We start from the raw sequence: 22,171 nt of genomic DNA, 5'->3' as shown, positions 1-22,171 counted from the left end.
AGAAAAGGTGTCTGGAAAGAGATGGGATAGGATGGAGGGAGATTCTCTTTATAAAGAGTAGTCAGAGAAGGCAAATGATAATAATAACAGTAATCTTGTTGCTTTACTCAAACCTGTCATTTCCCACCTGCCCTACCACTGTCCAGCCCTTCTTTCTGATATGCCCTGAAGACATAAATATTTGCAATATTTCTTTTGTAAAACATGAGAAGCGTTTTAAATTTCCCTCTTCTGTCTTCATTTGTAAAGGTACAATAAATCTGTGAATCTGGTGGGTTCTTTACTCAGATAAAGTCTTTGGGAATTTTTGTCTCACAATAATATGCTTTTTTTGTCCACCTTCTTAGACAGTGCTACAGAGTGAATGTTTTTGTTCCCCCCCAAAAAAGAAAACTTTCATGTGTTGAAACCTAATCCCCAATATGATGGATTAGGAGAGGTGGAGCCCGTGAGAGGTGATTTAGTCATGAGGATGGAACCTTTGTGAATGGGACTGGTGACCTTGTAAAAGAGACTGCAGACCCGGGCGTCTGGGTGGCTCAGTCAGTTGAGCGTCCAGCTTCAGCTTAGGTCGTGATCTCAAGGTTTGTGTGTCAAGCCCCACGTCGAGCTTGCTGCTGTCAGTCCGGAGCCTGCTTGAATTAAATCACCTCGTCCTTCACTACAATCTCATGATATAGGAGGTATGATAGTCTATATCATACAAGTAAGGAAACTGAGGCAGAGAGAGTAAGTAAGTAACTCATCCAAGGTTAAATAGCAAGTTTGAGTAAGAGGTAAGATTCAAACCCAGCACCTGGTTCCTCCACCTGGGCTCCTAGCCATTGTGTTAGGTGCAAAGTGAGTGGACCACAAGTGATTCTTGAATTCAGTGAAAGGTACAGGTATACAGACTAACATCCCTATTCTGATCAGAGCCCTTCTCTGCCTGGCCATTGTTTGGCCTTCTGCTGTGGTGACACTAGTCTCAAGACCCTTCCCTCTTGGCTTCCCTTCTCTAGAAGTTGCCGTGGAGGAAAGGTCCACTAAGGCCAGTGAAGCTCTTCCCTGCTCCCTGGGAATGACAGCCTACGTGGGAGGTTGGACTACCTGGTACCCAGAGATGTGCTGCATCAGACGGTCACACATGACATTGCTGGTCAGGACAGAGTGCAGGACTTTCACGGCCGCATACATGGTGTGGTCATCCGTCGCTAAGGAAATGAGGCCCAGGAGGATGGCGGGCCCACCAATGAAGTCCAGACTGCTGGCTGCTGGGATGGAGTGGAACACCCTTACACCTGTGTGGGACAAAGGGGCATTCCATCAATAGATCGCAGCTTCGAGGTTATGGCAAGTCCCCTGGAAGCCTGCAAGGGCAAGAGCTGCCAGTGTCCCTTCACAGCAGAAGGGCTCGTGCACACGGGACAGGCTGGGAGGAAGGATGGGACGTTTGTCAGTCTTAGCTCACTGAGAGATCCTGCACTAAGTTCTTCCTGGGTCACCAGAAGGCTGAAACAGCCCACGGGATTTCAGATCACTGCCTCTGTCTCAGTCTAGCATGCTGGATGAGTCACATGCCCTCTGAGCCTCAATCCACTGGTTGCTCTGACAACCTATGGCTTTTGTCTGCTCTCTAGATCCTGCGAGATTGGACCTTCACTAACCCCCTGCTTTGCTCTTGGCAACCAGTAGTAACTGACTGTTGTTTTTACCCAAACAACCACAACCATTACTTCTGTCAAAAGACCCCACTGTGCCCACTAGATAGGTTCCGTTGTGCATAGATGTCAGCCTGGTTAGTAGCTGAGTTCATTAACACCTGCCAGATACAGCAAGGTGAACTGGCTTCTATGTGATGTGGAAGGCCAGCTCTCTGACAGGGCTGACTCTCCAACTCTCACCCTCCCTGGATGGCCACTCAGACTTCTAGGCTGCACGAGCAATGACAGCCACACACCCATCTTCCCAAATAGTAGTAAAAGCTCAAGGCCTGACCTACCTAACTGGCCCACAGCCACAGCTCCAACGGTTCGAAGAGAACCTGACAGGTGCCCAGCACAATTTCTTAGCAAGAACACAGGCATGGCATTGTCACGGGATGAAATGTTCATCTAGAGAAATTGGCAACAATTAGTCCCAAGAAACTTTCCTGAAATGGAAGAGGTTTTGTTCATGAGGTCCTGGAGGGGAGGTACCCGAGACCTGGTCCAGAGTTGGCACTCAGTAAGTGAAGGTCGGTGAATAAATAACAAATGAACCAACGTCAGGGAGACTGAAGCCAAACTTCAGGTTCCCGTGTCCTGCCTCCCAGTTGTGCCTTAATCATGTGGGAGTAGCTTTGGCTATGCTGTTGTGCCAACGATGTCCCACATGTCACAGTAAAGAGCTCATGAGGGCAAGGTGGGCCCAGGGACATGTGGAGGTGGAACAGTGCCACGAAGGCCAGGCTGCCTCCTTCCCAGTCCACATTGTCCAGTCTCGGCCCGCCCTGGCTTCACTAGTCTCAGAGGGCCAGGTGGATGGGAATCTGGGGTACTGTGTGGGGAAGGCACAGCTGTGTGCTCAACAGACCTAATCCCTGATCTCTCCTTTCAGTAAAGGGAGATGGCCGCCTTTCTGTGAGGGTGGAGAGAATGTCAACAAATCAGCTCAAATTTCTCAGCATTAAGCAAAAGAGCGCTCCGTGCAGGCATCAGGAAATAGTTCATCTAATGGCATCTTCATCTACAAACATGTCGGCTTGCTGTTTTGCAAGTTTGCTGTTTAAAATACACATGGCAACTCACAGAACATTTTGCGGTGTTGGGGGTTGGGGGGCGTGGCCAGTTGCATCCAGAAAAGGGAAGCTCAATCGTGTTTTCAGTGTCACAAAGGTTTTTCAAATTCCACTTGTTCTTGCTCTACAGTGAAGAATAAAGACTGCCTACTTTCTTCTCTGAGCAATTATAAATGAAAGGTTCAGTCTCGGGGGATGCTAATGGGTGGAGAGGCATATGATATTTTAACAAACGAAATGGGAAGCGTGCCTGTGCGTATCTGTCTACACATGCGCCAACACGAATCAGTGTTCACTTAAGCGCTGAAAACTAAAGCAAACCAGGAGATCAGGATTCCAAAAGGGGGCAACAGGTGAAGGCAGAAGTCGTACCTCCTTGGCAATCAGGCGGCTGTCCACCTCATTGTAAGTGTTTCTGATGTCCGTAACACTGGTGATGGAGGAGCTGGCTATGTGAAGGCCAAAGGAAACCCTTTCCTCTGCAACCAGGGGCGTCGCTTCTGTATCAAGGTCCTCTCCTAAAACAACACATCTTTGATCATCTCTACTCTCACTTTACAGAAAAGAAAGTACAACCTCAGGAAAATAAATATCTACGGCTATCTGGTGAAGTCATCATTGAGGGACTATTTTATGTTGTTACGTTGTATGTTTGCATGTTGTATGTTTATATCACATGTTGGTCCCTACCTGTGCTTCTCTGACACTTATAGAAAACTGTGGACAAATCTCTTAAGATTAACCCTACTATAAAATAGAAGCATTCAAGGTGTGAAATCACCTTGAGCTTGAGACATCTACCAAGGATATGCTATAACCTCACTCCCCAAAACGAAAGTGCTAAGTGATAAGAAAGCTGACTTACAAAAAAAAAATGGGGACACCAAGGTGGCTCAGTCGGTTAAGTGTCCAGCTCTTGGTTTTTGGCTCAGGTCATGATCTCACGGTTCATGGGATGGAGCCCTGCATCAGGCTCTGCAGAGCCCGCTTGGGAATCTCTCTTTCCCTTTTCCCTTTCCCCCACTTGCTCTCTCTTTCTCTTTCTATCTCTCAAAATAAATAAATAAATATTTAAAAAGAAAAGAAAAAGAAATCTGCTGGGCTGAAAGCCCTAAAATTTTTGATGAGCTACATGCCGTGGCGAACATTCCACTTGGAATGAGCACCTTGGTCCCTGGGTCAAGGAGAACCACACATGGTCCTAGAGCTGCATGGTCTGAATAACGAGTCAGCAAAATTTTGGCTCTAGACTTGACCTCATCGCATGGCTCTGGCCAGTACCATTTGCCATAGGAAATGGAAGCTTGAAGAAGACACGGGTCCTGGAGACAGAAATGCTCAACAGTGTTCAATCGCCCTTCACAATGCACAAGGCTTCTGTACATAAATTCATTCATCATTCTTCCCAGATGGGAGCTGACCCCTTGACTTAACAGAGCACAGAGAGCAGTACTCCCTGCTTGAACAGCCAGCAATCAATAATGAAAATGTGGATGTGTTTGTCTGCCTGTTTAATAATTGAAGACAACAGTATGCTTTAGTTAAAAAGCTTCTTCATTAAAAGGAATGCAACTTATCTCATTCTCTCCTCTCTTTCTTTGCTGATGGTATTGCCTACCTATTCTTCTCCATTATGTGCTTCAGAGTTGAAATCCAAAGGATATTGTCATTTCCTTTTCTGTGACATTTTCTGTTGGGTTGTAAATTTATAATGATTCAATTACAGAGGTCTTCCCTAATGACTGACCTACACTGAGTTTATTTTTTATAAATATGCTATAAATAACTGGATGTCCATTTAATAAAATAATATCAGTAAGATCGTTATAAATCAAAACACTCCATACCTTGAGCATGCACAGCTTGGAAGTTACCACAGTATCTTGGGCCAAGTTTGTTAATAACTTCCAGAGTGTTCACTGAGATGGCTTCTTCAAAGAGGTATGTAGGGCCAAGACGCCATATTAATGATGACTTTTGTTTCCAAACTCGAGGGGTAGAGATATATCCATAAACATCCACAAATGAAGATGGATCCATTGAAAGGAAAGGCCCTGGCAAGGCCTGGATGTACAACATCTGTTAAAATTAAAAGGGAGAAAGGGAGAGATTTAACCTCAGAATTAATCAAATAAACACCTATGGAGATAAAATGATATACCTTCTTCTCTCAAAGTAAAAGCTTATTATATCTACAAGCATTAAAAATCTCACTCTCAAAGCTGAGAAACAGTGCAGGAAAACAGCTTACAAAATGCTGGTGGGAGCAAAAAACTGACACTGTGCTTTTGGAGACAAATTTGATAAGGAATATTAAGAGACACTAAAATGTTTATCTTTTTTGTTCCAGTCATTCCACTAAGAACCCAAATGTCCAGTATTGGCACATTCATTAAGTTTTATGTACTAAAATAATTACAGACATATCCAATTGGAAAGGAAGAAATAAAATTATCTCTATTTGCAGATGACATGTCCATGTGGAAAATTCCAAAGAATCTACAAAAAAAATGCCTAGAACTAGTAAGTGAGTTCAGCAAGGTCACAGGATAGATGATAAACACACAAAAGTCAATCACATTCTACAGGCCAACAATGAACATGAAGAGACTAAAATTAAAAACACTATCATTTACAACTGCGCAAAAGAAAATGAAATATTTAAGAAAACATGTATGGATTCTATATACTAAAAATTCAAAAAGGATGATGAAAGAAATCAAAGAAGACCTATGTAAATGGAGAGACATACCATGTTTCTGGATAGCAAAACTCAACACAGGGAAGATATCATTTCTCCCCAAAATGATCTATAGATATAATTCAGTTCCCATCAAAATGGCAGAAGGTTTTTTGTAGACACAGACAAGTTAATTCTAAAATTTGTATCTGAAGACACAAGCCCTAGAATAGCTTAAACAAATAGCTTAATTCTTCTTTTTCAAAAATTAACAATGTTTTTGATCATCTTTTTTGAAAGAGAAAAATTAAGTGGGAGACACCACTCTAACCAATATTATTACACAGGCTAGCTTATTACATAGCTATAATAATTAAGATAGTGTGGTATCGGTAGAGTTCTAGTCACATAGATCAGTAGAACAGAATATAGAATCTGGAAATACACCCAGACAAATGTGCCCAACTGATTTTTGATGAAGTTTCAAAAGCAATTTAATGGAAGAAGGACAGCCTCTTCAACCAATGGTGCTGGAATAACTGGGCATCCATAGGCAAAGAAGTGAACTTCAACCTAAACTTTGCAGTCATAAGAGGAAAATTTGATGAATCCTTCATCAAAATAAAAACTTTTGTTCTGCAAACTCCTATGGGAAAGAAGATGGAAGACAAGCTACAGACTAGGAGAAATTCTTTGCAAATCATACATCGAAGGACTAGTATCTAGAATATATCAAAAACCTCTAAAACCCCAGAGGAAAAAAACAATCCAATTAGAAAATGGACACAGAACATGGGCAGACATCACTTAAGAGGTTACATAAATGGCAAATAAGTGCTTGAGAAGATTTTTAATCTCATTAGCCATGAAAGGAGTGCAAATTAAAAACACAACATCACTATGCACCTATCAGAGCGGCTAATCTGAAAACCAGTGACCACTGCAAATACAGAGAAACCAGATTGTTAATCCATTGCTGGTGGGAAATGTAAAATGGTACAGTCACTCTGGGAAAATCATTTGGCCATTTCTTATAAAAAGTAAACACACAATTACCTATGACCCAGCAACTGAACTCTTAGGCATTTATCCCAGAGAAATATGGACTTAAGTTCACACAAGAACCTGTATACAAATCTTCATAGCAAAACAAACAAACAAACAAAGATAAAAAACAAAAAAAGGAAAAAATGTTCATAGCATCATTATTTGTAATATCCCCAAACTGGAAACGGCCCAGATGTCCTTCAATCAGTGAATGGTTATATATCCAGGTCATGAAAAACTACTCAGCAATAAAAAGGAATTAATTATTGGTGCACAGCAACAATCTGGATGAATTTCCAGAGAATTATGTGGATTGAAAAATCCAACCTTGAAAGATCATACACTGTACAGTTTCATAAAAATAATATCCTTGAAATGACAACATTTTAGATTATTGTTTTCCAAGGTCAGGGACAGGGATAGGGGAGAGAGGTGTGGGTGAATGGGAGTGGCTATAATTTTTATAAATGGGCAACACAAGGGAGCATTGTGGTGATGTAAACATTCTGAATCTTGGCACGAGTCATGGATGCAAAAACCTACACATGTGATAAAACTGTGTGGAACACATATGCATATATACAAGTATAAATAAAACTGGGAAATTTGAATAAAGTAGCAGATTGTATCAATAGCAAAATTGGGTTATGAAATTGTTCTAGAGTTTTGTAAATGCCACCATTAGGGGAAAACTAGGTAAAAGTGCACAGGATTTCAACAACATTTTAGTCTACAATTATCTCAAAAAAATTTCAATAAAAGAAAAGAAAAATAGTTAACAGAGTATCACAAATTTTAAAATGATAATTTCTCATTTTTAAATTTTTTTTCGTCTTTTAGTATTTATTTTTGAGAGAGAAAGAGACAGAACGCGAGTTCGAAGGGGCAAAAAGAGAGGGAGACAAAGATCTAAAGCAGCCTCCAGGCTTTGAGCTGTCAGCACAGAGCCCGACTGACACGGGGCTCAAACTCACAAACAGTGAGATCATGATCTGAGTCAAAGTTAGCTGCTTAACCGGCCAAGCCCCCAGGAACTCCTAAAATGATCATTTCAAAGCTTATGTTGGTAGACTTAACTAATGGTTAAAACTAGCTAAGTAATATACAAAATTTTCCACACAATAAAGTTGCAACTACTTTTTTAAAGGGAAAAAACTGAAAGAAATTACAAACTATGGTAAGATAGAAGGAATGCAGGCAATATTTCATCTTTGCTCTATTTTTTAGTTATTTCAAAATGTGTTTATATTATTTTTTATAATGACTATAAAGTCACCACATCTATGCATATGTATGTAAATACATATTTTTCAAAGGAAAGGTCACACAATTTCAGAAATATTCTTTTACTCCCTATCAATTAAATGAGATTTTCAAACAAAAACAAACCAGGTTTTCAGCCACCAGCCTTGCCTAAAGTGAAGTCCACTGTGCTGTCCTCTCTTCCCTCCTTTCAGATAGGAACTTCTGTCTCTCCCACCTGAAGCTCTGCCCCCCTCCTGCAATCCAGCTTGCATTTTTGCCAAATTCATAGCGCATTTACTCACAGCACCATTCGGATTGATTTATAAACATAAGATGTCTTAAATTGCTCCCACGTCATTTTGCTCGTTCAGGCTATTGAAATACTCCCCACATTTCCAAATTTAACCTAGCTGAACTTAGAAATTAATATAAAATCTCTAACATTAGAGAACAATCCTTAAGCTGGGTCATCCCCAAACTAAGCTCTCCCATCTTATTCTTATCCAGCATATGTCTGCATCTAAACACAGGCCTTCATGTGTACCCCAGTTAAATTTCATTTGCTGATCCTGAACCAACTTGTTGAGATCATCTTGGAAAGTCAACTCTGTCTGACTCAACCCTTGGTCATTCTCCACGTATTTTTGGCATATCCCCATGACATCACACTACTGCCAACCTCCCTCCTGACTGGCTTCGGTTTAGGTGGTCCCTTGAGGCCAGATGTTCATCCATGTACCAGGTCACTCAACTACACTATCAATCCAGTCCGTGTTCCTCCTTGTGGCCTTAAATGCAATGCAATTCATCAAGTATTTATTGCAGGCTTACCATGTGCCTGCCCCTGTGCTAGGTGCAAGCAAACACCAATAGGACTTGCCTTTAGCCTCAAAGTACATGAACTATTTCACAGAATACCAACCTATTCTGTAAAACAAGGCAGAATACCAACATGTTTTGCAAAAAAAAAAAAAAAAAAAAAAAGGTTGGGGCGGGGGGAAGCCTCCTCTATAATCATGCCTAAACAGATAATAACAAAGACACTGTGCAACCACAAAAGTAACCACCCTTCCCATCCTGGCTAACACGAGTTAGCTTTCTCTCCAAGAACAACTCTAACCTGCTCCATTATTCCTACTTCCTGGATACAAGTTCTGAACATGCACGGACATCAAACTCCCTCTTTCTGACGGCACCCGGTTGAGAACAGACCAACCTCCACTTCTTTGAACCCTCCCCAAAATCACCTCAAATAAGCGCAAATCATATAGCTCCTTCCAAGTCCCTGTTACCCCAGGGAGTAGAGTGTCTTGCTACATCAAGCTTAATGAATCTAACTTCTGTTTTGTACTATATGCACACTCCCGAAGGTACTGATTGGTGGTCATGGACAATTCCTGGTATCTAAAACAGTTCCTAACACAGAATACGTGCTCAAAAAGATTTAATAAGGGAAAGAATGAAGGAAAGAAGGAAAGGAAGGAGGGAGGGAGGCAGGGAGGGAGGAATGGAGTGAGGGAGGAAGGAAGGGGAGGAAGGAAGGAAGGAAAGAAAGGCCGGTATTGTCAATGATTGGAGAAAAGAGTTAGCTTCTTGTTTTGAAAAACCTATTTTTGTTATATTCCTGCTGAATCTTTCTGGTTACCACTGCCTTTATTTGATAAGACAATTGTACCTGACGACAGCATTGAATTCATCTTTAGGTGATGTACTGAATTTAGGTTGTTCTACCTTAATGATTCTCAACATGGGGTGATTTGGGGGCATTTGGAAATGTCTGGAGACAGTTTTGGCGGCCACAAATGGGGAGAGAGGGATGCGATGGCATCTAGGGAGGCCACAGATGCTGGTAAGTATCATACTATACATAGAATGGGTCCCTACAACAAAGAATTATCGAGCCTCAAATGCCAAACTACCGAAATGAGAAACCTATTCATCTAAGGTCATCCATTCTGGCTAAATGTTAGAATCATCTGAGAGGCTCTGAAAACATCGCCAAATTACCCTGCACCCAGAGATTCTGTTATGATTCATCTTAGGAGCAACCTGAACAACAGAACTTTAAAAATACTCTCCAGGTGATTCAAGAATGCAGCCTAGGTTGAGATGCTCTCTCTGGAACCTGGGTGCCACTCTGGCTGCATTTGCCTTTTGTTGTCTTCTGGGAGCTTCTCTCCCTGACTTCTTTGGGGATCTCCGACAGTGGGTCCTGGAGCACACCTGCCATGTCCCTCCTCTCCCAGCTTCCTCTGCCTTATGCCTCAGGACTTCAGGTGACTCTAAATGGCAGTGACGAGATACTTCCCCCAGCTGTGTTCACATTCCATTGCCTTCTTTGTGCAGGGAATCATCTCTTCCTCATCATCCTTGCTGTAAATCTGGCAAGAGGTATTGGTGTCTTTCAAGCTCTAGCGCCTGACTCCCAAGTATGGTGGAAGGACAGTTGTGTTAGATTCACCACCAAGCTTCTTGGAAAAGTAGAACCTGAGACCCCCACGCAGACTTTCCTAGGGAATCCGTAACTTAAACTGTGAAAAGCCTCATTCACTCTGGGAATTTATATTCTCTTATGACTATTCTGATGTCCACGTTTCACCTTCTGATCTGGTTGTGTAGCTTTCATTCCATTTTCTGAAGGATTTTTGTTCTATTGTTTCTTTGGGTTTTTCTTATGCATGAGCTCAGCCAAGTGTACTGGAGCCAAAGGTGAGTTTCACTAGATACTGACCCCGCCCCCTCCCCTCGCCAAATGAAAAGGACCAACTGACCTGAGGCCGCTCCAGAGTGGTGCAGCCAGGAAAGCATTGTGGGGCAAGTGGAGCTCGGGGCAACTAGCTCACCTTGGCTGAGCCAACGATCTGTCCATCCAGATAGGTGGAAACGGTACAATTCCTTTTCATTTCCTTGGTGACAACCACAGCCAGGTGGTGCCACTGACCACAAGCCAGCAGCTGGCCACACCTGACCCGAAGCTGGCGTCCAGCAGAAGGCTCAGGATCATCCTCGGGTTCCATGATGTCTGCAAGAGACCACAAACACCACACCCGGCATGCGGCGCCATGCTGCAACAACCCAGGAGAACAGGGCCTCGTGTGGAGGCCTCGACCCCCTCATAAAATAATGACGACAGCAGCCACCGTTGCTTGAGGTCTTGCCTTGTGCCAGACATGGGTTTAAGAACTGTTAGAAATGTCACTTCAGGTTTTTTGGGGTTATTGTTTTGTTTTGTTTTTCACAACAACCCTTGGAGGCAGGTGCTATCATGACTCTCATTCACCAGCCTGAGGCACAGACGGGTTAGGTAAGTTGCCCAGGGTCATGGAGCAAGTAGTATTCAAGTCCAGGAGTCAGATTTTGGGGTCTACCCCGCACTAGACCGCCTCTGTAGCCATGCACACTTGCCCTACAGTCCTAAGAAGGAGGAGGGAGTAAGCAGTTGTGCTCTGTGCCCATGATGCCAAGGCACCCCTGGGGTGTCTCCCTATGAAACAGTGACACTCTTGGGGAACACAAGAAGAACAGGCCATTTCTGGCCATCACAGAGGGATGAGCTTAGACAGCCAGGCTGAGCTCTAAATGGCAGAGCCTGGACCAGCCACCAGCCACCAAAGGAGGGTTGGGCTCCTGGGCTCTTGTGCCAAAAGCTGCTGAATTAGCCCCATTCTCCCCAAATGTAGGTGAAAACAGCTCCCAACGCCTTACCCAGGGACTGAAATTCTTTCTCTTCTGTAGACACAACTAAGGAGAGGTCGTCCGGGCACAGGCTGACAGAGAAGCAGATGAAGGGTTGCTCAGTCCTGGCCAGGTGACGCACCAAGGTTAGGAAGCGCAGAGGGTGGCCCTCAGTGACTGTGCTGTGCCTGCTGATCAGGAACCAGCAGGAGAAGGTCAGGCCACCAAGTGGAGGGAACGATCTGGCAGCACCTGGAGACAGAACAAGCATGCCCTTAGAACTTCTTTGCCTTGGAATCTTGTCTAGACTCACTGTGGCTCTAAATCGGCCCAGAGGTAGCCCTACTGTGTCCAGCTCTGTGCCTCACCTGACTCATGCCCACTTTATGTCGACCCCACGCCGCAGAAGCTTGTCCTCTTTTTCATACTCGCATATTCCCACCAGGACTTGAGTGTAGATCCCCAAAGCCTCCCTCCAATTCTGTCCCACCTATTATTCCATGCCACCTTGCCAAGGGACGGGGTGCATAACCCTGAGATCGGTCATCATTGGCCCACTGGTCAGCTGATCTAAAGCTGGGCAGTGTGCTGTGAGAGGCAGGGGACACCAGCCTTACTCAGCTGAACCTTGTATGGGGAAGCCTCCACTGTAGGCAAACCCACACCCTCCTGCCCTGTAACAGGGTTACAGTGCAGAGCAGGCCCACTGTCCTCCATGAATAAGCAGAATCAGACTTGGTGCCCCATGTTGGGCTGTGAATGCAATGGCTCCTCAGCGCCCACCGTTCCAGAGAAACCCAGGTTCTTCTAACTGAGGGTGCTTAGCTCGGGCGGCACCGGGTTCTTGCCCTGTCCTTCCCAGGCAGTTTTTAGCCGAGCACAGCAGTGCACAAAGCCTGCTAGGGCCCAGGTCGATCAGATGGCCATCGACATAGAACTTATATTCTTCTCTAGAAAGAGTCCTAAGGCGGGGTAAGGTGTTTGTTTCGACTTTTGTCAATCGCTGACAAAATGAATCCAACGCAGACTCAGACATGAAATCACCGAATGAGCCCATCAGTGTTCACTGAGTCCCCACTCTATGCAGAGGCATCGGACGGGCCCTTGGGACACATAATAAACAGGATCCTCCCGCCCTAAAACAGGCATGACAAACCGGAAGGATGACTCCTCTACAAATATACAGAAACAACAAAGACTCACACTTTCTTGAAATGCCAAGCGGAATCTGAAATCAAGGCTCTCTAAGCACTTATTCTGGGGTAGGGTGAGGACGGCTCAGCAAGCTAAACCCCCTGAGAAACACCTACCTGTCCCAATCCCTCCAGAGACCAGATACTCTGTGCTGGTTCCCATAACTGTAGACACAGTCGGAATAAACAAACAGCTGGAAACAGAAAAGTATCTCAGATCATTGAACCACAAACCAACTTCTGGCCATGACATTTCCCCTCTGTCCCTCTGCAGGGACCTCACTCCCTCTTACACCATGAGGACAGAAAGCAGCTGATGCTGTTACAAGGGCCCTGGGAAATTAATAAAGTGCATTCCAAGCATAAGGAAACATGTTGTACCCATAGCCTTCCACGGACATGTCAAATTCCACAAACGATGGAGCCAGAGCCGCCTTCTGAGGCTGCAGGTTGCGTGGGGAGGTCATGGAGATGAGGCTGAGTGAAGTCTGAAGGGCAGTGGTTGAGCCCTGGGACGTCCTCGAGGATCTGAGGGCCTGTGTGACTGCTGAGCAAGGGCCGGCCCCCGGAGCAGCTCCTACAGGACCCTCAGCAGTCCCTGCTTCTGCAGCCTGGGACCCTAAGGCAACATGCAAGAGAAGAGACATGTCCCTGTTCAAGCATATCTGCTCTTCTGACAACAGCCTCGATGCTTCTGCCACAGCCCTGAAGGAGGGCTCCACAGTGTCACAGCACTTCCTGACCCCTGTGAAGCAGCTCTCTACTGACTTAGTAACCCTGAACTGCAGCAACACTACGTCCCTCCTCGAAACTTCTTTTCCCTTAATTCCATCATTCCCCACAAACCCCCAGCTTTCCAGCGCACCATTTTCTGTTGCCATCATTGGCTTGCCCCACTGGCCGTCGCTCACTGACACTTTGTCCTGGCTCCCTGAACTCCCCGCTCACAGCAGCCTGTCTCTTTGAAAGCTCTGCTCCCCTCCCCTGATTGCCAGGACCAGCTGAATCTCCATCCATGTTCTTCAATTATGTGATCCACACTCAACCTGCCCATAGCTTTCTATTCTTTAAGCCGGTCCCCGGAGTCAGCAGCCTCCCAGGTACCAGGACTGATACTAGGGGACCCACCCAATGCTTTGGCCTCTTGACCGCCCAACTGTCCCCTGAGCTGTGAGCTGTGCAAAAAACCATCACTGGCACCTCCATCCAGGTGCAGCTCTGGGTATTCTAGCATGCACTGTATCATGAAGGAAACCCTATCGCTCTTTCCATGATCTGGGACCAAAGGGGCCAAGGGCACGCTCAGCATCACCTGTCTTATATGAGGATGGGGGTCATCCTTTTCCTTCCAGATCTGGCCTTTCTCCAGGGACCACCAATCCTGCTTTTCCTCATTTGCTCCACTGAGCAGCAGGCAATACCATTTTTTAAATCTGTCTGCTTCCCACCTGTTGTGAAGGCTCCCTTCTAAGGAATGCATATTCTTTTTAATTCCCATTAACCTGTTCCTGTTCTTTCTTCCGTCCTCACCTGAGCCTCCAGAGTCCCCTCCGTGGACACAAGATGAATGGAGGATTTTCGCTGCAGCTGACGGAGGTGGGGGAACTCCAAGACCTAGAAACTGTCTAAGCATCAGAACATGCAAGAGAAACAAAATGAAGACCTCTTATGAACAGAAGTGTTCTCCAGCTTCATCCGAGCACTTTCCCAAATCTCAGTGCTCCCTGATGCCCTCCTCTACTTTCCTTCTCTCTGTTTGGAAAGCGTTTCTTTAAGCCATGCAGAAACAGAGGGAGACTGGCCTGGCACCCAGACCACAGAGCTGGTGCCTTTAGGTGTCTTTGACCAGCTAGCAGCCTCAAACCAGATTTGGAAGAGAGAAGAAGGAATTTGTCCTACTCCGTTTTGTGTCTGCTCCGTTTGTCTGCTCTGTGCCTCTCCCTCCTGCTCAGCTTTCCAGGCACCAGGTGGCTTCATGGACGGGCTGCCGGCAGGAAGGCTCCCATAGGATACAAGGGAGCACCGCTTCTGTCCCTCTCTCTGTCGAGAGTCTCGGTCACTGCTTGTCACACCAGCCTGGCTCCTACAGCCTCACCCCTTGAGCAGTGAAGCCCTCACAGCCCCCGCCCCTCTCAGTTCCCGTAGCTTTGGCATTATCCACTGAGCATCCCCCACCATGCGATTCTGTGTTGTCTGCAGGACCCTCTGAAGGGTCCCCTCTCTCCGAAGACCACAGCTCCACGGGAGGAGCTATGTCTGCTTTGTGGGTCTCTGCACTACCTGCATGCACCCGGGGTTCCTCCTGGACTCGCGCTGTCCAATACTGGGAAGGGCCACACCCTGCACAGAGGGGGTGCAGGAGGGGGCATGGGGACACCTGTCCCATGTACTCTTACTGTCCACTGGGCCTGAGCACAGCTGCCAGCAGCTCAGCAGTGTTTAATGAGCGGCACATGGTACCTTAACACGTCTGGTTCGATGGCTTGGGAGGCAAGTTTTTCAAAAATCCTGATGAGGCCTGAGTGCAAGGGGCTGGTGCTGGTGGTCAGGGCCCTGCGGCAGGAGGCCACGAGGGTCCTAAGCATCCCCGCCTCACACATGACCTGACGGTTCTTCTCCGATTTCACCAGGGACTGGATATGACTGGCCACGGAGCACTGGATCTCCTGGGAAAGCTAAGAGAGCAAAAGCAAACAGTGAGCCCTGGAGGTCAGGACATTTTGTGGGCAACTTTGATGGGCCCCCAACCAGGCCCCAAACTGGTGTGGGGCCAGACGCCTGCACCCACACAGCCTGTTCTAACTGTACTCTATATCAGGGGTTCTCAGATGTGCCCACTTCTCGTGCAATGGGAACCCCAGAGGCTGGTCTGTGGGAGGATGGGGGCCACTAAGGTCAGCTGCCAAAGACATAGAGGCTTAAAACGGAGACTGCGAGCCGGCCAGCAAGAGGCCGCATCTGCCCCAGAGACGCGGTGTCTGCCCCGCGCGATGTTTAAGCAGTTTCTGAATTAATTGCTAACGTTTAAACAACCAGAAATTTCACATAAAAGTCCAGACACATGGCTCCTTTCGAAAGGTAGGAAGATCGGGGTCAGACAGGTTTGCAGTCCTGGGCAGTGGCTGAGCCTCTGAAGGGTCCCATGCCCCCACAGCCTTCGCTCACAAAGCAGCCCTGTGTTTGAGGTTGTACCCCCGGCACAGAAAGTGCAGTGCCCCGGGGAGGCAGGCCCACAGGCAGTGCCCACGCAGACTGGCTGTGGCCGGACCAGGCCACGCTCAGCGCCCACGCCAGCTCAAGTCACCGCTCCTGTGAACTGCTCCCCGACGCCGGCCCTCAGCCCCTGATTGTCACTACCCCCTGCCCCCATGTGCCTTCCCACTGTCCTTCGTCCATCTCTCAGACACGGATAGTGGTGCTCTTATCTTACCCTTACTACTTTTCCAGTCCCTTCAATATCTTTATGTCCCTGAGGCCCGCAGAAGAGAGCGCATAGGGTCAGCTCAGTGAATATTTGAGCCAAATACATGGCTTCCTCAATCTTCCTTTCTTTTCTTCGTCAAAAAATATACGCCTGAAATTCCCAGCCCTCTGTAGTGATGCAGACAGTCTGGGGTAGGGGTGGAGAGGGAGAAATTCCTCTACAAAAACTCTCAGGGCTGCCCACACTCTCTTTTACTGTTGTATACGATATTGTCTGAAGTGAGAGGGATACCAGTTAGAACGTAATGGAATTTTCCTGCAGTGGATGCTATGGGAGCCTCCCCCAGACCTCCTTTTCCAGATGAGTGTACCCATCATAGCCATGCCTTCTCTAGAGGGCTGCTCTTCCCCAACTGGGAGCTGCCCTGTCCAGGGGCAATGTGCCCCCCCATATATGTTCACTCATGCATATATACTCAAAAGTGTATGCACACGTGGACACACAGGAGCATCCATGCGTGTGTGTGTGCATGCATGCACATGTATATACATGCCCACGGAGCCATATATATGTGTACATGCATATGTGCACACGCTCACACGCATGCATGCAAACACACACACATCCACATACCACGTGCACATGCGTGCACACACACACATGCCAGACTACAGCCGTGAGGTCATGGCTTCTGCCTCGGTGGTGCAGTTCATGCCTGAAAGCCCCGCCCTGTGTGCTCAGGCTGATGCTGGACTTCAGCTAATCCTCATTCAGCTTCTTCCCCTGTATCATCCTGCTTCCTTCACTCCCCTTTCCTTGAATCCCTCCCTTGATGGATCTGATGTACCTGTGCCCCTGCCTTGGGCTCCACTTCTGAGGAACCCTACCTGAGGCCCTAGCATGCTTTATATATTGCACACCCTTGGCCGAGTTTCAAGAAAGGGGTCTCAAGAAAGGGGATCTCTGACAACACAGATCATGTCTAGGTTAGTCCACCAGTGTAAAGCCAGGAGTAACCACAAAGGCACTAATTTGAATAATCTCTTTCTAACGATGACTGGCTTCTCCTCCCATCAAGTCACAGACCATCTGATATGAACATCCACTCCCCCAACCATGAAAGCTTTCTTGGAGTCCTTCGCCGCTTGCCCTTCTTCCCCCTCTGCTTCAAACAAGTATTAATGGCTTCTTCAACGTCAGGCTCTGGCTAAATTTCAAGATTAACAAAACACTGTCCCCGCTCTCAAGGGAATCACAGGCTACAGGCAAGACGGGTGAGGGGGACAATCTGAGTACAGTAAGAAAAGGAGCTGTAGCAGAGGATTTACAGTGGCTGGGTGGGAGCGGTTCCCTGCAGCCCCTCGTGCATTTCGCGGAGCTCTTGGATCTAGAAGGGAATCTGAGCCTGGCATCTACTGTGGGGGCCACATTTTGCTCTGAGATGAGTATATTTCCTGGGTGTCCAGGATGTGCCAGGCTCTAGTCTAAGCATTTTGACATGTATAGATTATATAATCCCCGTGAACAACCCTATGATGGAGGTACTATTACTCTCCCCATTTTACAGATGAGGAAACTGAGCCCAGAGAAGTTCATTGTCCAGGCTGCATGGTAAGGCAGGGCCTGGCTTTGATCCCAGACCCCATGCTCAGGATCACCTCACTTACCATCTCCTCCTCACATGTGCAGTGATTTGGGACCACCCTGCCCACAGTGATCAAGATTATGTTTGTATCACTAAGGGACTGAAATTAATAAGATGGCACTCTTCCACAGGCCTCAGACACCGCTTAGTAGCATATATGTTTCAAGGATTAAACTGTATTTGGGACACATATTTACACTGTTTATCATCAGTTCTTAGATTAAAAAAAAAAAAAATGAAGGGGTCACACAGCTCACCCTCTACCTTCCTCTCTTCCTCCCAGGAGCACATCGCTAGAGCTCCTGCCACAGACTGATGGCATTTAGTGAAATTTCTGTCTTTACCCTATCTTCAGTAATACTTCCAACTTAAAATTTTAGGCCATTTTCATTTTAGTTTAAAATTTAAACTACATTAGAATGTTTTTTCAGGGGGATTGCTCCCAGGCAAGATTTTGTCACTCTGAAATGAAGTGTCATCCTGTTGCCAACATCACTGATGCCAAAGGAAGATATCATTGCGGGAAGATGGTGTCTGTAATGGACTGGATGCCTGTGTCCCCAGAATCCATATGCTGAGCCCTAATTTCCAATGTGATGTATTTGGAGGTGGGGCCTTTGGGAAGTGATTAGGTCACGAGGGTGGAGCCCTCATGAATGGGATTAATGCTTTTATAAAAGGGACCCAGGAGAGCCTTCTTTTCCCTTATGCCGTATAAGGACACAGTAAGAACAGGGCCATCCATGAGGAAGTGGGCCCCCACCAGACGCTGAATCTGCCAGCGCCGTGCTTTTGGACTTCCAGCTCCAGAACTATGAGAGAAATAAATTCTTGTTGTTTATAAGCCACCCCGTCTATGGTATTTTCTTATAGCAGCCTGAATGGACTGAGACGACCCCTTCCCTGTCACTGCAGTATTAACACAGCCGGCGTAAACTGGGAGAGGCAATGTGTAGCCCAAAAGGGACCAGAGACAGAAGGGAGAAATGCCAAAACTCATTTGCGCTAAATAATTCCATCACTTTCACTTTAAGGAGCTCCTCCTCGTGGAAATCTGCCCAACCTCCTTAACTCCCTTCCCCAGACCTTTCCTCTGCAATTTTCAGTGTCTCTCCCTGCATCCCACAGGGTGTGCACCTCGGCCTTTCCTCTTCTCTGTTCCTCTCGGAACCAAAAGGGAGCCTCCACCCCCCCTTGCCTTGAAGTTTCCTTCTCCCAGAATCTGGATTATTTGGAATCTGTAGTCTTTTAATTTGGGGTGAAAATTGGGGAGACAGTCCGTATGAAGCAAGATGTAAAAATACCTCGCAGTGTATTATTAATAAGAATTAAAAATAAATGTCTACAATCTCCGGTTTTATTACCAGCACTTCACTTATTGCTTCAGGGACTTTTGGCTTTCTTTTGTTGTTGTTGTTTGCTTTTTTTCTTCTTTATCCACCAGAGAAAAGCTACTTAAAATCTAAATACGCAAAAAAAGGAAAAGCAGAAAGAAAGAAAGAAAGAAAGAAAGAAAGAAAGAAAGAAAGAGAGAAGAAAGAAAGAAAGAAAAGAAAGAGAGAAGAAAGAAAGAAAGAAAAAAAGAAAGAAGGAAAGGAGGAAAGACACGGAAGTTTTCGAAAGGGAGAAATGCTGATCTTGTCTAATGATGCCACAAGTTTACTCCAAAATTGCTCAATACCCCATAATGGAGGAGGGAAAATTGATCGTCCTCATTATCACTGCAGCTCTGTCAATAACAATATTGCCTCGTTTTGAATAAAATGTGCTGGTTTTTTCAATGTTGGTTCCAGTAAAAATGGGGTTTTAGTGAAAATATGAGCAGTAGCAGGAAGCCAGTCTGGTTTCTCCCCCTCCAAATGGATTGATTTTCCTAACGCATATTATTTCCAATGGAGGCTAGGGGGTGGTGGTTCAATTAGGACTCCATGGTGGCTGCGCAGGGTCACCAGGCTGGCCGGCAGGCTGGACCCCCAAGGTAAATTATCACAGAGCAATTTGTGGGACAGCCTTTAGGAGTGTTTTACTTTATCCACTTAACAGTCAAGCCTTCAAGTCTACCCTTGTCTAGCTGTGGATGTTCACTCTTCTTCATCTCTCTCTCTCCCTCACTTTCTCTCCTGGTCCAGATTAATAAGGTCCCAGAGCCCAAGGAGGGCTGGGTCCTGGTGGGGTGGGTTCCTCCAAGGCTTTGGGCACATCAGTCCATGGTGTATCCTGACGTAGATGTAAAAGCCATCAGATGACCACACGTGCTTCCCCCGGACACTTGAAAGAACAGGGAGTTCTACTGAACTACTCAAATTGGGATTGGTTGCTTATTCCAATTTGGTTGAAATGTTCTTTGATGATTTTGGAAAAGACATGATCTAATTTAAGTGACCTCAGCTCTTCAGAGATATCACAGGTAAGTAGGGCCCACAGATGGGTTTCATTTGACAAGCTGTTATCTTTGCTTACTTAGAATTAGTTCTTTCTATATATGGGTATAAACTTTCCCTTTCGCCACAGCCTGATAGATTCATTTGTGGTGTCCACATGGCCTTATAAGTGTGGGAGTCTGTGGTCCTGGCTTATGTGTAAGAAGTCCAAGTAGCACCAAAATCAGTAGAAACCATGTCTGAAGGCACTTTCATTGATCCACTTGAACAGATATGCAACCAAGACCTAAATGCATACGGGTGCCTGCTCCAAGCCTTCTATTTCTTTCATAAATTACATGCATGTGATGGCTAATGCCACCTGGTAACAGAAGCCCAGGATCTTCTATTTATAAGGGATTTGTCTCTCTCCAACTTTACTGCATCCTCCCCTTTGGTACACCCCGTCTCCAGGCCTAGTATAGTCTCTCCCTTTGCCAAATGTGCACACCAGTTTCGACTGATGCCCGAAGCTGGGAATGCCCTTTGTACCCCTATCCCTTCGCCGAGTTCCTAGTTATCATTCAAGAGACAATTCACACGTTCTCACATCTAAGAAATCTTTTCAGATTTTCCCAAATAGCACTGTCCATACCTCAATCCTATTACTACACTCTGGGGTGCCTGGCTGCCTCAGTCAGTTAAGTGTACAACTTCAGCTCGGGTCATGATCTCGCAGTCTGTGGGTTCGAGTCCCCGCATGGGGCTCTGTGCTGGCAGCTCGGAGCCTGGAGCCTGCTGCAGATTCTGTGTCTCCCCCCTTTCTCTGCCCCTTGCCCACTCACTCTTGTCTCTCTCTCTCTCTCTCAAAAATAAATTTAAATTTTTAAAATAAATAAATAATAAATAAACAAATGCTATGCTCTGATGGCTCTCTCAGTAGACAGATGATAGATAGATCACTTTCTACCACTCCCAGTCTCCACCACACTGTGAACTACTGCCTGAGATAATGACCCTTCACCCTTGTTGCCTTAGCACCTGTCTCTGCATCAACTGCAATAGCTTCCCAGTTAGTGCAAGCACAAGGGCTCAAGGTGTTCTAGAAAACAGGAGGTGCACCTAACCCAGAGGGCTAAGAGTGGTCAGAAAAGATGATGTGCCAGCTAAGCGTTGAAAGACAATGAAGACAGAGCCGAGCTAGCAGGGAAAATGGTCTTTCTGGGAGAGGCAACAGCATGTGCAAAAAACAAGGGGTGAAAGTAGACATGGCCTTTCAGGGAAAGGCTGGCAATCACAGCCAGTCGTCAGCCGGGCTGACTCATCCCCAGCACCCAATGCCCTCCCCCACGATGAGTCTGTGGTCAGCCGTGAGAACATCGCCAGGGAAACCAGCATGTAAACATCCATCCAGGAGGCTGCCTGCACAGCCTGGAACCTGAACCATCCGTGGAGAGTTGCCATCCCCTGGGACACACATGCCCTCACTGCATGAGAGCTAGATCAAGTGAGCACTGGAGCCCAATGCAGGGCTGCAGGAGGCCCAACACCACCCTCAGCCAGAACCCTTCCTGCTGATGGCCAGGCCCTCCCTGCAGGCTTCCTTCCCCCAAGAAGAGGAGGCATAAACTTACCCTGAGTGTCTCTGGTGCTTTAGCCAAAGTCAAGTGTTGACATGACTTTGTTAAGAGATATTGTTAAAGCAGATTTTTTGTTGTTGCTAACAGATTACCATCCACGATCGTCTGGAGGAGATTCCCGGAACAAGGCTGTAGAGTACCCAGTCTTTTGTAGAGATGAGGGATTTATTCACAAGCAAACTGTGGCCCAAGGCCTGGCGTGTTGTTTCTGACCTTCCAGACAGACATTCGCCTCCATCACCTTCTAGGCACAGGGCAACAAAATCTACCCACAGCTAGGTTCTCATGCTGATTTGACACTGACTAATGAGTGAACTTGGGCTAGCTCCTTATTTTCCCTAGGCCTCAGTTCCTTAGCTTTAAAATGAGAATAACGAAAATATGTGCCACCCTAGTATGTTGCTGTGGGAGTCATCAATAGAAACACTTTCTGTGAAAGTGCTTTTTCTTATAGGATGCAGGTGTTTTCAGGATACTAACCCTTCTTGGTTGTGGTCTTCTCCT

At 46.3% G+C, this 22,171-nt stretch overlaps 1 protein-coding gene across 7 annotated transcripts in view; it reads right to left on the bottom strand.

The window, feature by feature from the left end:
• WDFY4 (WDFY family member 4) overlaps positions 1-22,171 on the bottom strand; it is a 292,598-nt gene that overhangs the window by 182,895 nt on the left and 87,532 nt on the right. For all 7 annotated transcript variants that reach the window (XR_008291964.1, XM_053206796.1, XM_053206793.1 and 4 more), the window contains 10 exons: positions 15,059-15,273; positions 14,129-14,223; positions 12,980-13,217; positions 12,716-12,792; positions 11,436-11,657; positions 10,574-10,752; positions 4,606-4,837; positions 3,131-3,276; positions 1,982-2,093; positions 1,090-1,280 (listed from right to left, as the gene is read on the bottom strand). Coding sequence is in view for 6 of the 7 variants with exons in the window: in XM_053206796.1 (XP_053062771.1) it covers positions 1,090-1,280; positions 1,982-2,093; positions 3,131-3,276; positions 4,606-4,837; positions 10,574-10,752; positions 11,436-11,657; positions 12,716-12,792; positions 12,980-13,217; positions 14,129-14,223; positions 15,059-15,273 (1,707 nt within the window). In the remaining variant the exon portion in view is untranslated. The remainder of the gene's footprint in view (positions 1-1,089; positions 1,281-1,981; positions 2,094-3,130; positions 3,277-4,605; positions 4,838-10,573; positions 10,753-11,435; positions 11,658-12,715; positions 12,793-12,979; positions 13,218-14,128; positions 14,224-15,058; positions 15,274-22,171) is intronic.

Source organism: Acinonyx jubatus, chromosome D2 (assembly GCF_027475565.1).
Source record: "Acinonyx jubatus isolate Ajub_Pintada_27869175 chromosome D2, VMU_Ajub_asm_v1.0, whole genome shotgun sequence".
In the NCBI taxonomy this organism is placed as follows: domain Eukaryota; kingdom Metazoa; phylum Chordata; class Mammalia; order Carnivora; family Felidae; genus Acinonyx; species Acinonyx jubatus.
Note: the sequence above shows the minus strand (reverse complement) of the source record. Positions and strands in the feature narration are given on the sequence as shown.